This window comes from Podarcis vaucheri (assembly GCF_965113315.1).
Source record: "Podarcis vaucheri genome assembly, chromosome: 1".
Lineage (NCBI taxonomy): Eukaryota > Metazoa > Chordata > Lepidosauria > Squamata > Lacertidae > Podarcis > Podarcis vaucheri.
In genome coordinates this window covers 83313724-83331002 of record NC_138759.1, presented here as the reverse complement: position 1 = coordinate 83331002, position 17279 = coordinate 83313724, and the positions used below count along the sequence as shown (strand labels likewise).

The 17279-nt window shown below is 43.9% G+C and overlaps 1 protein-coding gene across 1 annotated transcript; it reads left to right on the top strand.

The window, feature by feature from the left end:
• Positions 1 to 6904: 6904 nt before the first annotated feature.
• Positions 6905 to 16566, top strand: LOC309543030 (pepsin A-like). Its single transcript, XM_082242221.1, has 9 exons — positions 6905 to 7055; positions 7635 to 7791; positions 8880 to 8997; positions 10525 to 10643; positions 12173 to 12372; positions 13528 to 13644; positions 13933 to 14068; positions 15292 to 15384; positions 16282 to 16566. Exons 1-9 carry the CDS (start codon positions 7000 to 7002, stop codon positions 16432 to 16434), a joined length of 1149 nt encoding a protein of 382 aa, XP_082098347.1. The 5' UTR covers positions 6905 to 6999; the 3' UTR covers positions 16435 to 16566.
• The last annotated feature ends 713 nt before the right edge of the window (positions 16567 to 17279 follow it).

The following is a 17279-nucleotide window of genomic DNA, read 5'->3' as shown; positions in this document are numbered from 1 at the left end:
ACGTGGCGGGGGGGGTCGTGACGTAAAGTCTCCTCCCCCGGCCGCGTGGCAGGGAGTTGCGACGGATATTTCCATAGGCTCTCTTGGGGAGGCTCTGCTACCTAAGCTGAAACCTGTTCGGGCGTAGTTTTATATTAGTCTTCTATTTTATTTTAAAGCTAGTTTTTAAAAGCATGGTGGTGCAGTGGGAGCATCGCGCTGCAGAAATCCATATAGGATCCCTTCGTGCATTATTTAATTTCTCACCATGCGGGCACCCATAAAACGCCTTAGGAGGCATCTTGCAATACTGGAAACTCAACTGTCGATTAAATGCAAATCTTCTGCACACCTGTTGGCTTGGTTCATTATTTCTACAACTTAGGTGTGGTCCTCTTGGTTTATTTTGTTTTTGAACTGATTCTTCTTTCAGATAACTAGAAATAAACGCTTGCTTTCTTTACATACCATCACTTTATTTCAAGTCGACTGTCCTGCTCAGATGTGGTCCATGGGGCATCAGGAGCTGTCCACCTAACAGTCTCCAGTTCCCTTCTGTCAAGACAAGCATCAGCCAAGAAAAGGTCCAGCCAGCCAAGTGCCAGCCCCAGCTCTAAATAAATTATTACAGCAGCCCTGAAGGCGAAAGAAGCCCTAAGCTGAGACAACAGCAATGGACACAAAAGTTGTGTAGAAACTCCCATTTACTCTGCATCCAGTGAGCTTGGGAAGATCATTTGCCACAAGCCATGTCGATCCTACTGTTTCTGAGGAAACTGTGTTTTGATGTGTTTCCCTCAAACCAGATTTGATATGAATTTAGAAAAACAATGACTTGGCTGAGTTATAAACCCATAAGCCATGGGGAGTTGTGTCCAACAAATTTGTACTCCAAGTAGATCCACTAAATTTATTGGACGCAAGCTAATAGTGTCAGTTGATTTCAGTTTTGTCGGGGGTTTTCTGCACAGCAAAAACTAATTACCTTTAGTTTATATTGCATAAAAGAAAGATTTCTATGACTTTCCAGCACAACAGTATTAAAAACAAGCTGGTACTTGGGACAAGTGTCCAGTCTTTTTTATTTTTAAAATCACCAGCTCTTAAAATAAGACTTCCCCTAAGAGGCTTTTACACATATATCTACTAGCTTTATAAGATAAAAATACTAATGTGAATGGCTTCTTCCACCATTTGGTATTTCAGCTGTAAAAGACAAATAACAAAATGCTTATTAACCTGCCCAGCTGCTTCTTAATACTTCCTCTAGAGCTATGCCAGTACTAAGAGACAGGTGAGGTGGGAAAATGCATTATGATAATCCTCCATGTCCACGAAAAATTATATAGTTGTTTAGCTCTTTGACATCTGCCAGGAGAGCATTCCACAGGCCAGGTTCGACTACGGAATGCCGCATCAAAAAAAGGTCTGTCGCTGGGAGTCACCCACTTAACCTATGAATTTGAGCACAGCCACTGATGATCTCCATACATGGGCAGGTTTGTGCTAGAGAAGGTCATAGGCATCTGAGCATGGTAAGAAAGCAAATAATTGTTTCATGGCAGAACACAGTTCATGCAAACACATACCCCATATAGAGAATATCTAGGGAGCTGATTTAGGAGATTGATTCAAATTGCATATGATACAGTATTTTGCACTGGAAGAATTGACCCCCTAGATATTCATACTAGTAACAGGATGCTGAATATAGTGTTTCCATGTGGCTCAAATGACCTGCTGTAGTTAGCACTTAGCTGGCAACACTTTCCATTAACCACTGTTAAGATATTGGGACAAACATCCAGGAGCTGTTTGGGAACCACCTTGCACCACCTGTGATAACAAAGCAAGAATGCTAACAGACATTTCTACAGTAGCCAAAATTATTCAAGTCCTTGCCTTGGGTCGTGTAAAGCAAAAGATTTAAGGAACTCAAATCCATTTAGTTTATCAAAAACAGAGAAAAGGTTCAGAAGTCACTTGATTATAGCCATATACCTTCAGTGGAAAAATACTGGGTACTAAAAAGTGCTGTTCTCTAATCAAGAGGGAAAGGAGTGGCAATAACCAATGACTAGCTTCCAAATTCCAATAGGAAAGAAAGTGCATGTTTTTTAACCATTGGTGAACATTGCTAATTTAATGGTGGACACTTTATCACTGGCAGTCTTCAAACAAAGCAAGAAAGTTTATTTCCAAGTAATACAATTTGACGAAACTCAATGTGGTATTCATTTACTTATCTTACTGGGGAAATCAAATTAAAGCATTCCCAGTAAAGAATTTAATTTAGACTGAGCTACCTTCAGGGACTCTTTCATTCTATGATTCTGGAGTCTGGCCAGGAGAGGAACCGGAATAACTGCTGAAGATTACCTTAGTAGTTCTGGCAAGTATCTCCTTGGTTATGTGGCAGGTGATGTGCTGCTATCAAAACTGAATAGAGTGGCTAATTTATCTCAACAGCTGGCCTATTTTGCTGCGTTTGTGCGTTTCCTCACATTCAGAAGCCAGACAAATCTTAGTTCATCAGTGATGGGATACATTCTCCACAGCACCTGAAGGCAGCAGGGAGGTGTGAGGCAAGTTGAATGCATACACAGCCACAGTATGTCTTCAAACACCTTGCTACCATTCCTTGCCCACCAACACCTGCTGCCTGAGGCATGTGCCTCCTTCTGCCTAATGGAATAATGGCTCTAGCATACCTGAAAGAGGGGTGATATCTCTACCCCTCCCCATATGAGGATGTTTCTGTGAACAAAGGGATGCGGGTAGCGCTGTCGTCTAAACCACAGAGCCTAGGGCTTGCCGAGCTCCCGTTCGGTCCCAACTCCTGCCCACCTAGCAGTTTGAAAGCACGTCAAAGTGCAAGTAGATAGATAGGTACCACTCTGGCGGGAAGGTAAACGGTGTTTCCGTGTGCTGCTCTGGTTTGCCAGAAGCGGCTTAGTCATGCTGGCTACATGACCCAGAAGCTATCTGCAGACAAATGCCGGCTCCCTCAGCATATAGAGCGAAATGAGCGCACAACCCCAGAGTTGTCTGCGACTGGACCTAACGGTCAAGGGGTACTTTTACCTTTACCTGTGAACAAAAACTAAAGGAGACTGCAATTTGTGTTTGGAGTCAGACAGAGTCAGAGGTCTCTGGAAATCATTTTGGATTCCTGGCTGTCTCTTAAGAGATATGATGTGGGAGAAGTAGATTTTGGCTGGCCTAGCCTCCACCTATGCTCAGTTTAGTTCTCGAAGTTACCAACATGAGTTTGACCAAACTGCGGGAGGCAGTGGAAGACAGGAGTGCCTGGTGTGCTCTGGTCCATGGGGTCACAAAGAGTCAGACATGACTAAACAACAACAATGCTCAGTTTAAAAGTTTGTATATAAATGCAAACAAGTATACAAAGCCATAATATATGCCTCCTGCATCATTTCCTTCAAAATGAACCAACCTGGGTGAGTAGCTACACCCCTGGAACTTCTCATTGTTCAAAGAACTGGAGTGTGCCTAACACTATGCTTACTAAAGGGGATCTCACCTCCATCTTCAGGTTGGCTGGTAGGCTTTCCTGCTCTGTTTTATTCAGTAAAGAGGTGTAAGCTGCACTCTACTGTGCTGAGGTTATGAGTGAGATGGGTCTCCCTTCTCCCCAGCTATCATTACTGCAGAGAATAGGAAATGAACTTATTTCCCCAGTTCAGTTTATGAAGCAACACACAAATAAATTGACCAGATCGGAATGCTACTAATTTGCCCTTGTATGTGGGTGCAGCTTATTATATTTCTCTTTTCCCTGCTCCTATTTCCTTGCTCGCATCCTCTGGTTCAGAAGTTGACTGTCACTGTGCTCTTGTTTATACTTTATGCACAATAATGCAAATGCCCTGGATGAGCTACCATGAGAAGTATAATAGAAAATGTAAAAGAAGCCTCTTTACAAGCAAGTGCAGTTGCTACTCACAGATGCACAATTGTGCAGTACTTGTTAGAGGGTTTTTTTTTAATGAAATGGAAGAATTTGGGAGGGATAAAGCATGACCAAACCAGACCATGCAAACCAAGGGACTATGAGATCAAGCAAACATTGCGGATGCCCTGAGAAGTGGGAGATTACAGCTGTCCAACAATAAACATGTAAACAATGTGGGTTAATACTACATTAAACATGATAGAGCTGGTGGCACCTTTTCCATCCGTCATATACACATTTTAATATAAGACCTTGTTGGGCAAGTTAGCATTGTCACAATTTTGGCAATGCCATAAAATCTAACTGATGCACATTCTTTATCTAGGTAGGAGCTGTAACACTTGCCCTGTCAACTGGGCTCATAGTTACCCAAGGGCATTTTCAGACAAGCAAGTGGAAGAAGAGTCAAATTACTAGGGAACATTACCATGGCTCAGTATGCCTGAAGGAGCTTCTCCACCCCCATTGTTCTGCCCAGATACTGAGGTCCAGCTCCAAGGGCCTTCTGGCGGTTCCATCACTGCAAGAAGCAAAGCTACAGGGAACCAGGCAGAGGGCCTTCTCTGTAGTGGCACCCGCCCTGTGGAACTCCCTCCCACCAGATGTCAAAGAGATAAACAACTACCTGACATTTAGAAGACATCTGAAGGCAGCCCTGTTCAGGGAAGTTTTTAATGTGTGACATTTTAATGTATTTTTAATCTTTGTTGGAAGCCGCCCAGAGTGGCTGGGGAAGCCCAGCCAGATGGGCGGGGTACAAATTATTATTATTATTATTATTATTATTATTATTATTATTATTATTTACTAGGTCCTACTTCTCAAGCAGCAGATGAAGTGATAATTCTCTTCCTGGATTGCACCAGGTCAAATGGGACTCTCAAGATGAAATCCCCACACATAGAAAACTGGCGTGTCAGGGAGAAGCCTAAATTACAACCCTTTTCTGGGGCGTTTATTGTTTGATCAGAACCTTTACTCTCTTTTTTTAAGGAAGGAATTTTATATCGTGAGAATCTCCCCAACCCCCAGTCTAGATACAGATTTACCAAGTCAGCTGATGTTTGTGACCTGAGATGCACAGGATTGGAGGCATTATATGCCAAGAAATTAAAACATTTCTAACGGAAACTGTTTATCAGTTTCACAAATTTATTGAGTTCTGTAATCTACTCTGTCTCTCTGCTAAATGTCCCCAAGCAGAGAATGAAAATTAAATTCCATTAATTAACAAACTACACAAGAGTATCAGGAGACAGCTGATAAACAGTATTTGCAATGCCATTTTCATATTTTACGATAAATAAGGAGCAGATATGCAGCATGGCAGTTATCAGGCCAGTCAGCACAATAACACAATAACTTTAGTAAAGGTCGCCTGAGAACTCATACACATCTATCCCACATTGCAATTCACTTAATTTTCTGGGGGTTTGCTTGTTCCTGCCAGTTCAGGACCCCAATAGCTTTAATGGAAAATAAAGTTTGTTATCTAATGCTTACAATGACTTAGTGTCTGATGGAAAAACCCTAACTCTTCGAAGCACTTCACTTGCAGTTATCCCATCCAGAGTCATAACAAATCTGGGTTTGCCACCAGTCCTACCTTTCTGGAGATTTATGGCTTTTATTGTACATTTAGAAATTTGTTGTTTTATATATTTTTATTCTTTTATGCATTTTCATGGAATGAAATACTATGCATAAAGAAAAACTGCAATGACCTTAATACAAATCAACACAGCACACATAAATGTAACAACTGTACTTGTAAGGCTAAGAGGGAAATCACTATTTCTCAGAAAGTTAGGGCACTGGTTGGGAAAGTGTTTTCTGCTCTGCAATGGATGCAATAGCAAAAGCATCATCTAGATCCATCACAACTCAAATAATGCACAGCATTGGCCCTACCATTAGGCAGAGTGAGGCAGCAGATGATTAAAGGCAAGGAATGACTAGAGCTGTGTTTATCAAGCGGCCTTTCCTGCACCAACTATGATGGACTGATGCCCTCAAGTGCAGCAGAAAGTGTCCATCACCAGGGCTGAAGTAAGATTTAGTAGCTAGTCTGGTTGACTTTTGTAACTGGAACAGGAGAGTTACAGCAAAATGTCTTGAGCCAGTTTTGACAACCCATGTACTTTAAAAATGCTTTGAAAGGGAGGCTAGATTTTTTTTTTTTAAGTTGGCTCCTATTTTTTTAAAGTTCATAAAATGGCACATGGGCAGAAAAAGGGTCTAGCTTTGCGCCTTACTACTAATGATATCAATGGCATCATAAAACTGGCTCCCATTACACTCATGCAACCAGATTCCACGTAGTACTACTGCAAATGCAACCAACATGCTAGTTTAGGGGCAGGGGTTGTATTCTCCCAGTGACAACTTATTGCTATGTGTTCTGAACACACCCAGAATAACAAGGATGAGTGACTGGATTTACCACAGTTTCTAGGAGTTCAACCTATCAGGTGATCTTTAGCTATGCTGCTGTGCTACAATATAAAATAATATTAAACAGCATATTTAAAATACAGTTCCTTACATTTTCTGTTTTTTTAAAAAGAAAACATATTTGTGCTTATTGTCCTGAGTACTATAAGAAGAAAATATTTTCTTTTTAGTAAATTAAGTCCTACACAGAGTAGGCCCATTGGAATTGATAGACCCTGTGAACTTAGGCCCATGTATATCAATCGGTCTACTCTAAGTAGGACTTGGTTGAATACAATGCATTATGTAAGTGCCCTTGACACCTGCCATTGTGTTCTGATGGGTTTTAATGTCACATGAGTTTCAGCACCCTTTTAGGTCAAGATCCTAATGCAAATGGAAATGAATGAACTTGGAACGTTCTCTAAGCCTTTTATTTAAGGACATAAAAAAAATCTTATCAGGAAGGTTTGCATTTCTTATCGGAGTTGCAAATACGATATGAAAGACTTGGAGCTTCATGTATATAAGAAGCAGCACCCTGCTGTGTTGCTCTACAGTTGGGACCCACATTTCATTTTCATCAGCGGCTTGGGGATAAAGGAGACATCATGAAGTTGCTTTTGCTTCTGGGCTTGGTGGCACTCTCCCAGTGCTTGGTGACCAAGTAAGTACTGGGGTTTCAGCTTTCTTGAAGGAAAGGAGGTACACTCTGATTCAGAAACATCCAGCCTTATGTTTAAACCAGGGATGGTGAAGCTATAGCCCTCCAGATTTTATTAGATACAACTCTCATCAGTCTTCACTATTGGCCAAGCTAACTGGGACTGATGGGTGCTGGAATCCAACAACATCTGGAGGGCCACATATCCTAACCAGGCTCTAAACTTGGTTCAACAAGCTCTTTCAGCAAACTCTCTGTCTCTGATACCAAGCAAGCCATAAACCCTTTGCTGTGTCCCAGTTCTACCCCAAAAAACTAAAGAAAGCATTAAAAATTTTATATATTCAGCCAGCTAGCCATCTACAAAAACCCTGTACATTCCTAGAGCAGGAGGTGCCATCTTTCTATAGAAAACTTGGTGAAGCCATTCTTGACTAGGATCTCCAAGGCCTACTACATTGCAAATAGTGAAAGTCCTAAAACAAACTTTGCTTTGCAAGCTTCAAGAACTAGAATATATATTTTCTCCTATCACCTTGCCATCTTTCTTTCTTTTTCCCCTTCTCACTCTTTGCTGTTTAGGGTCCCTCTGAGGAAAGGGAAATCCCTGAGGCAAAACCTTAAAGAACATGGGCTGCTGGAAAAATACCTGGAGAAACATCCTCACAACTTGGGCTCAAAGTATTTCCCCAGCCAAGGCAACGCAAATGCCGCTGAGCCCTTGGAGAATTACATGGATGTAAGTATTCTTTATTCATAGGTTATAACTGAAACAATACATTACTGAATTTTGGTAAAGAGAAGGAACTGACCAGGGTTATTATGTGCTTGTAAAATTGGTTCACTCAGTATAAAATAAAAATCTGAAAAGGAGAAGATCAGGAGTGGGACCTACATCTTGGTAACCAGTCAACCCAATCTATCCCTTCCAAAAATTCCCACACCAATTCTCCATTGCTAAGCATCCTTGGTTTGTTCTTCAGCCACTTCTATCCTTCACTGAGGCACTCCTATCCTGGCACTTAGTGTTCCACTGCCAGAGACTACCCTTAGGACTTCTCCAGATGACCTTTTTATTAGCATTCATATTGATTTGTGTCTACGAAGCTTATGTGGTAGTTAGGCTATGCCTGGACTTTGTTGAGCATTTGCTCTGTTTATTTATGGGGCAGTTATACAACAATGAACATTCACCCTGATCTGCTTGCAAGGTGTTTACATGTCTTCCTGTTAATAATTTGTTCATCCCATACTTTCCCCATCATTTTTCTAATGGCCAAAAGTGAGGTTTTTTTAAAAGCAGATTTGTTGCTCTAGGTCAATGGAGCACTTTAATCCACTTTAATTTTACAGACCTAAAGCACCCTTAGATCTGTGGTATAATGTATTTAGAACATTTTAGCAGAGGTTTCTGTGCAAACCCCTTCCTGAATGCAGAAGTGTTTTGCATGGACTCCTGCCAAACTGAGCAGGATTTAACCCTGCTGCTTGGACTGCACACACCCTGTTTCCAACAGGGAACAGGTATGCACAGCCAACATGGAATTTAACCCTGCCCTCATGCCTATCGGATGATGTCACAAGTGATGTCAGCTGATGGGCAGGTGGCTGTGGTTTGGAGAAAGTAGTCTTCAGGGCCAACATGGACTCCTGGTGGACCAAGATTGGCCCACAGGCCAGTTGTTCTTCACCCTTGTCATATGAGCTTCCAATTAACCAATCAGAATGGATGCTCAATAAGCGGGTCACCAGGAAGAACTTCTGTCTCCAGGTGAATCTTCTGTGGTGCAATAGTAATGATAACACCCAGTTTTCTTCCCCCCACAGATTGAGTACATTGGCACCATCTACATCGGTACTCCACCACAGCAGTTCACAGTCCTCTTTGACACCGGCTCCTCCAACTTGTGGGTCCCTTCTGTGTACTGCTCCAGCTCAGCCTGCTGTAAGTAGCCTTTAGAATTGGGAATGGACTGGGTAATCCTTTCAGCCCATGTCTAGTGATCACCTCCTCAATGTATATTCATGGTGGTCATGCAAAATGCAGCCCTAATATTAGGCTTAAGTGGACAGTTGCCTAGACTAGCCCATGGCAGGTGGCAATAAAGGGAATCAAGGTGGAACAACAACACAAGGTCTACCTTCACATATGGCAGGGTTAAGGAACCGTTCCCAGCCCGAGGGTCACAATCTCTCATGGGCAACTTTTCAGAGGCCTCATGTCAGCAGTGTGTGGGGCCAGAGGTAAAAGGGGATAGACAACCTCTAAAGGAGACTACATTGCGAGCCCAGTCGCAGTCCCCCTCCCCAGAAATCAGGCCCCGCAAATAATAAGATACATACACAGCATGTTATGGGATTAAATTAGGTCACAACTTTATTAAAATTCAGATGTAGGAGAACCTTGGCTTAGGTATTGGGTGTGTATCCCTCTCTGACCCCGGCTGGGAACTAAGGAAGAGCAGGGGTTGGTAGGAGTTCAGGGGGACACCACAGAACATAAGTTTATGTGGCTGGGGCCCCCAACTCCTCCCGTATGGGGGTTCTGACCACGCACCGAGCACTCATGGTCAGTGGTACCCAGCATAAAACCCCTCTAACTGGGCCCTGCTAACACCGCCATGTGAGAGACTCTGTTACCCCTCGGTCACATTGATGGACTAAAGGATTCCGCCCAAGGCCTAAAAGCACCACCCGAGACTGCGAAAATCGTAGCCTCACTGCCAAGATTGCCCACAGCTGAAAATGCCTACCACTTGCAAAAGTTTAGCAACAACACACAAACCACTCTTCCAGATGCTCTGACCAGAATGGCTGACCAGCATTGCCGGCAGCTTCCTTTTCTGGTTCCCAGCTCCGCCCCGGGGCCACAACTGATTGGCTGATGGTGCACGTCACCTGGATGACCTACAGCCTAGGGGGACGGTCCAGGGGTTGGAGCAGCTGGCAGGCATGACCCCGTGGGTCAGGGAAGCTCACTCCATGCCGCAAAAGCTGCCCATGTCATGACTGGTGAACAGTCATTCCAGTCATACAAAGTTGGAGGTTTCACACACATACCACACACTCTAATCGCCACCCAACAGAGGAAGAGGCATTAATAAATTTCAAGGACACATTCGAGCTAGACAGAATCCCTTGAGGAGTGTGGGATGGGGAAGGAAGGGCCCTCAGGGGCAGGCAGAGAGGCCTGGAGGGTGGCATTTGGCCCCTGGGCCTGAAGGCTCCCCACCCCTAATATTTGGGGAAGTGACATGAGGGGATATTTCTCTCTGCATCTACTCAACTGGCTGGAGAGGAGCATTCCCCCTAGCACTGGCCAGGTGTCTTCCCCTCACAACCACAGCCAGCTCCCATTCAGCTGAGGTTAGAGGAAAGAACTTTCACACTGTAGTACTGAGGCAGCTCATGTCTGTATACATGCTAAACCTGAATGCCTAAACATCATGGATTAACTCCTTTGTGTTCTCAGCAAACCACAACCGCTTCAACCCCCAACAGTCCTCCACCTACCAGGCTACCAGCCAGAGCGTCTCCGTCACATATGGCACTGGGAGCATGACTGGATTCCTAGCCTATGACACCGTCCAGGTAAACTGCTAGGGAACAAAGAATGATGGGCAGCCAGTTTGGAAGCTAAACACTGGGCATAGGTGGATAAAGAGGAGCAGTACTGACTGAGAACCAGTGCTTTTTTCTGGGGGTACTCAAGGGTATGCAGTACTGGCACCTCTTTTTCTAGAAGCAAAGCACTTCTGAGAACCCTAGAACTAAAATACATCACTCTTTGCCAACTTGGTGAGCTTCAGATATTTTGGGCTATGCTCCTCATCAGCCTCAGCCAGAACACCTTTCAGAATCTGCATTACAAGTCATATTCTATATTTTACAGCTTGCACTTAGCTATGCTAGATTCCCTGTTATCTAGATTCCCTGCACAATTAGCAGAAGGTTCTTTGAAAAAGGATGTTTATATAGAGTAGAATTTACCTAATGAGTCCTGGCAGTGCAATATCTGCCTGAGGGTTTCTGCTTGCACAATGGGGCTTCCCCCCCTCCTCCCCAACTTGCCCAGCAGTGCACCCCCCATTTTTTTCTGGGGTGAGGGGTCGGGAGGACACCCAAAACAGATGGAGGGGAGATCATTCCATCTGGCAAACTGCAAGACATTCACCATAGCACAATGTTGAATTCCACCCACAGTGTTTTTCCTAGGTTCTCAAAGGACTCCGCAAACATTGGTCCCATTTGAATAGAACTCAGAATCAGTTTAGTGCTACACAATTGAGCCTGGTTCAGACTTGTTGTGTTTAATAAGGTCAAAATGTGGTTAATTTAAATGATGGCTTACTTAAATAATCCAAGATCAAACTATGGTTTCTGATCCTGGCCTTCTTCAATAAACCATAGTTTAATGACAAAATGGTTAATTAAAAAAAAGGAAATGAGTACTTCTTTTATTCCATGGCAGAGGAGGATTGCTCATGTAGTACTAAAACTATTAGGTCCAAGCCAGGCCAATATAGCAGTCCTTGCAACAGACCACTATCATGATTCCCATGTTAAGGGCAAGGAGGCTGAGAGTGGCTTAGCTAAGGCTACTTTTCCAATTTGTGGATGAGCTGAGCTTTGAAGAAGGGGAGTTCCAGCTCACACTCAAGATTACACCGGCTGAAGAGCAAAAAAAGAGCCTTTATTAGGGTTGCTATGTTTCAAAAAGTGAAAATCTGGACACAAAAGTTGTTGAGCTTTTATTTCAAAATCTCAGAGAGAGAGAGAGAGATTTTAAAGCTCCCCCCCCCTTTGGAAATTTGCCAAAAAATCAACACTTCCAATATGGGCTGCCATACGCCTATACGCCTGGGATTCCCCGGACATTTCAACCGATTTTTCGATTTTTGAAAATTCTGCCCGGACGCCATTTTTGATGAACGAATTCCAAATATGTCCAGGAAATTCTAGATGTATTGTTGCCCTAGCCTTCATTATGTTGCGTGGTTAACAAAAAGTACTGACCATCACTGCTGCTACCACCACCACCACCACATACATCAGCTAGCAAGTGGAATATTTTCATGTAATTTCATAATGTATCTGACTGTGGCTTCCCTCCCACATAGGTGGGAAGTATTGAGGTCACCAACCAGATCTTTGGCCTGAGTGAGACCGAACCTGGCACTTTCCTTTATTATTCCCCCTTTGATGGCATCTTGGGTCTGGCTTACCCCAGCATTGCCTCCTCTGGTGCAACTCCTGTCTTTGACAACATGATGAGCGAGGGTCTGGTGTCTCAGGATCTCTTTTCCGTCTACCTGAGTTCGTAAGTACTGTATGAGCTATCCGAGAGCATTTCCCCACAAAGGGATGCAGCAGGGGCCCATTGCTAATGGACAGAGGACATGAGAACTAAGTAGGTTGTTTCTAGAAACTCAGCAGCAGGGAAACTTGTGCTGGATAGCAAGTCCAAAATTTGACCCAAACACCAAATTTAGCTTCATGTCTAAGCACAAAACTGCATGCAAGTCTTTTTAAAATATTGGGGATGTTGACTTTATTCCTCACTAGCCATCACCATATCAAGCATCACTTAGGGCTCAGCTGGACAACTACTAAATATATTACAACTTATAGATGATGGTGGTGATGTAACACTTTTTATAAGTGCTTGTTGCCCTTTACTTACTCTGACACCATAGTCTTTACAACAGCATGGATGGCAAACTTGTGTCCCTTCTGATGTTGTTGGACTCTGACTTGCATCAGTCTCAGCCAGCATTTTGGGGTGGATTCAATCACATACTGAAAGCTTATTTGGAGGTCTTGTGCAACAAGCCCATTTCCCCTAAAAGATCAATAAGGAGAATACCAGTAATTTCCTTATTTTCAGTAAGGAAATTGATGGGGAAATGCAGTAGAAAGTGTGGATAACACTTGCTTTGATGCAACGCCATCTATCCTCCCCACAAACAAATAGGAATGAATGCTTATTAAATATCCAACATCATCAAATCTCCCTGCAAGCAAATGAGGATGAATGCTCAATAAACAGATCATCTGAAAGCACCCTATGCTATGTGAAAGATTCTCTGCCTTAGATTCTAGGCAGCTGCAACCAGTCAGAGAAGACAATAATGGACTAGGTGGACAAACAGTCCCACCTTGAGAGCCAGTGTGGTGTAGTGGTTATGAGCGGTAGATTCGTAATCTGGGGAACTGGGTTCGATTCCCCGCTCCTCCACATGCAGCTGCTGAGTGACCTTGGGCTAGTCACGCTTCTCTGAAGTCTCTCAGCCTCACTCACCTCACAGAGTGTTTGTTGTGGGGGAGGAAGGGAAAGGAGAATGTTAGCCGCTTTGAGACTCCTTCGGGTAGTGATAAAGCGGGATATCAAATCCAAACCCTTCAAATCCAAATCCAACTCTTCACCTTATATCGGGCAGGTTCTTAGAGTCCTCTGTTGTTATTTTCTTCTCAGCAATGACCAGAGTGGAAGCTTTGTGATGTTCGGTGGTGTCGACTCATCCTACTATTCTGGGAACCTCTACTGGGTGCCTCTCTCTTCTGAGTCTTACTGGCAGATCACTCTGGACAGGTAACGACAACTTCAGTCATCACTTCAATCAGAGGCCACCAAGAAGAAGGTGCAAAATATGATGTGATCAACTGAGACACATATGAGATTCAGAGAATAGCTGAGGGAGGGAGAGCAAGCAGGAAAGAGGCAGAGGCAGGGAGAGCAGCCATGGAAAGTTGTACCTTACACACAATGGGTGGTTCTCATGAGAGCATTTCTCCCACATTTCCTCATGGGCATCTTGTGGGCAAAAAGATGAAGGTTGCTTTCTCTTTGTCACATTTGACCTACCTGTGTTCTCTTCAGCATCACCATGAATGGCCAGGCTATTGCATGTTCCGGCGGCTGCCAAGCTATTGTTGACACTGGTACCTCCCTCTTGGCTGGTCCCCCTCAAGGCATTTCTAACATTCAATACTACATTGGTGCAAGCAATGGTGAGGTAAGGAAAGAAAAGAAAAGAAGGGAGGCTTCCAAAGGTACCAAAGAGACTGGTATGATGGAGAGTATGTATGTGTGAGAGAGAGGGGGGGGAGAGAGAGATGAGTTCAGTGCCAATTCTGACTCCTGGGTGGTGGTGGTGGTGGTTTTTAAAAAAGCACTGATGTGGGCCTGCAGTGGGAAATATGTGGCTCTTCATATGTTGTTGAACACTAACTCCTATCAGCCCCCGCCAGCATGGCCAATGGCCAGGGATGATGGGAGCTGTAGACCAGCAACATTAAGAGGGCCACAAGTTCCTCACCTGTGAGGTAGGCCAAAATCAGATTATGAAGAGAGAAAAGGGGAATGGCAAGTTGGTTATTCCTCAGCCTTCCTGTGACCTTTCTCCATTGTACAAAGAACCTTCTGCTCGTGGCTGGAAGGCAGGGTAAATATGGATATATGTGAGTCTGAGGTTTTTTTAAAAAAAATTAATGAGATGCTTGGGGTTTTAGAAGAAAAGTTACTTTGGTGCTATTGTTATGGTGAATGCAAACAGCTTCCCTAAGAAAGATTTTCTGCTGCAGGAGCATTCCCTTTTCGATCCAAACTAGACTGTTGCCAAGAAAATGTCATTTCCATCCAAACACCAGCCAGCTAGCACTATCATGGGAAGGTTGTGCAAGAAGGTGGTTGCACAAATGCTGTCTGTGGTGGCAAGCGGCCCAGTTCCAACCCTGCTCTCATGATTTGAGTGGTGCTATTTGTTTTCTATACTACATCCCCACCCCCACCCCAGAGCTGTCATAATCGTTTTCCTCTATTTGCAACATTCAGGGTGTGTGCTGCTGCTTTTGTAGCCAGAACAGCACCACTCATGCAACAGAGAAAGGCTTGAGGAGCCACCAAGATCTGCAGAAGTAGAACAATCTTTAGGAAACCTGGAGGGTGGGGGGACTCCAGATACAGTCCAATGAAGGCCATGGAACACTGAATTGTTGAGGTGGGAGCAGAAAATCAGGGATGGAGTGGAGTCAAATGAAGTAGAGTGGCTGGAATCCTGAATAGTAGGAACTCCACACTGCAACATTATGTTGAAGGTCCCATTTGTATTAACTGATGTCCTTCCCAGGGCCCTTCCACTTGGACTAATTGTTGGCTTTTCCTTTTGCTCTCAACATTTGAAGGCACAGTGCCACATGGCTAATCTTGTTATTTTTTATTTGTTCTATTCCACATCAGGTCAGCTGCAGTGCCATGAACAGCTTACCTGACATTGTTTTTACCATCAATGGCTATGAGTTCCCTGTGCCTGCCAGTGCCTACATTCGCCAGGTAAGGGTCATGGCTCATCTAACCTGGAATTTTCTCGAAGGGATCAGCCTGCTGATTAAATCAGTCCCACTGGCTAGAACCCCAACCAATGGATTCAAGTTACAAGAAAGGAGAATCTGACTAAACACCAGGAGAACTTTCTGATAGTAAGAGCTGTTTGACAGTGGAACAGACTTCCTTGGAAGGTTGTGGATTCTCCTTCCTTGGAGGTTTCTAAACAGAGGTTGGATGGCCATCTGTCATGGATGATGTAGAGCTGAGATTCCTGCATTACAAGGAGTTGGGCTAGATGACCCTCAATGTCCCTTCCAACTCTACAGTTCTATGAGCCTATGAAAAGTTGATAGGAATCAGATCCATGAAGGGGTAATAATATCATATAAAATCAATAATATAAACCTAGGAAAGATCCACACCATACATTTGAAGTACATCCAGTGCACATTTAAAGCACACGACTTCCTTCCCAAGAATCCTGGGAACTGTTGTTTGTTAAGGGTACTGGGAATTGTAGCTCTGTGATAGGGAAATTACAGTCCTCATGATTCTTTGAGAGAAGTCATGTGCCTTGGATATGCTTTCAATGTATAGTGTGAACCTGCAGGGTGTGGGGAGGGGGGGAGAGAATCTCCTAATGCCACATTCCATAAAATGCACAAGCATTCAAGCAACACATGGCTGAATGAAAGGAAGGTGTGCTACGGAGACAGCTGGTGTCCAGTGAGTGACACAAACCACAAAGCCCTCCTTATATCAATCACAGGACAGTCCCCACACAGCCCCCAACCTCACTTCAACATAGATGCTCTGTGAAGGGTCTCCCATGCCAGTGAAGCTACTCAAGTGGTGTGACACAAAAGCCAACACTAACCGTGTCTTGTTTTCCCCTTGTTTCAGGGCCAAAATGGCTATTGCACAAGTGGCTTTGAGTCCATCAGCATCCCTACTCAGTCTGGTGAGCTGTGGATCCTTGGGGATGTCTTCATCCGCGAGTACTACTGTGTCTTTGACAGAGCGAACAACCAGGTCGGCTTGGCCCCTGTGGCATGAACGTGACAACATCTATTGGCAAAATGATTCCCTCAAGGTTGTTTTTACTTGCTGGGACTAAATTTAGTCACTATGCTCCCTCCCCATAAGCTGAAACACTAATAACAGTAGAATAAAAGAACATAAAGCAAATGAATTTTGGTTTGCATTCCTCACAGACTGAATACATAGCTATCTAACTAAGTATTACCAGTGAGAAATGGGAGCTGGTTTTCCTTTTTTGTGTTCATATTTTCTAGTTTCCATGGGTCTCTACTCTTCTCTCCCTGGCTAGATCTGTTGAGCAACTTAAAACACAACACACAACATCACTCTATCCTGAATTTCTGTCCACCAGTTCCATGTGAGAGCTTGAGCTATTTTTTACGGGTCAGAGCAACTTGCTCTGTCCATTTCTGATAAACTTCGTTCCACTGAACTTCTGATATGTTCTGCTGCACAGAGGGAATGCTCCCCCCTCACTTGAAATGGGTTAACAGAACATGAAACATAGACCTAGTCCTTGGGGATACCAAAGATACATGATGGCCCAAGAAAGGGGGAAGTCAGTGACCCCAATGTTCCAGGCAGATAGGCAGGCAAGGCACGATCAGCACCTTGGAGAGACACCTAGATGTGGATTTCAGGACCACAGCTAATAATCCTGCAGCTGAGGCACAGCATACAGTGTCCTGGAGCAACTAGCAGATATGTCATAGCCTGGGCTAGGTATTCATTGACTAGAGGCCTCACCTGCTCTATGCCGCATCTGGCCATTGACTTCTTCTGGCCTGTGTTTTCAAGCTGTAGGGATATCTCCTCTCCTGATCCTCTGAGGAGTCTGTGGTCCAAAGATCAGAATCTGG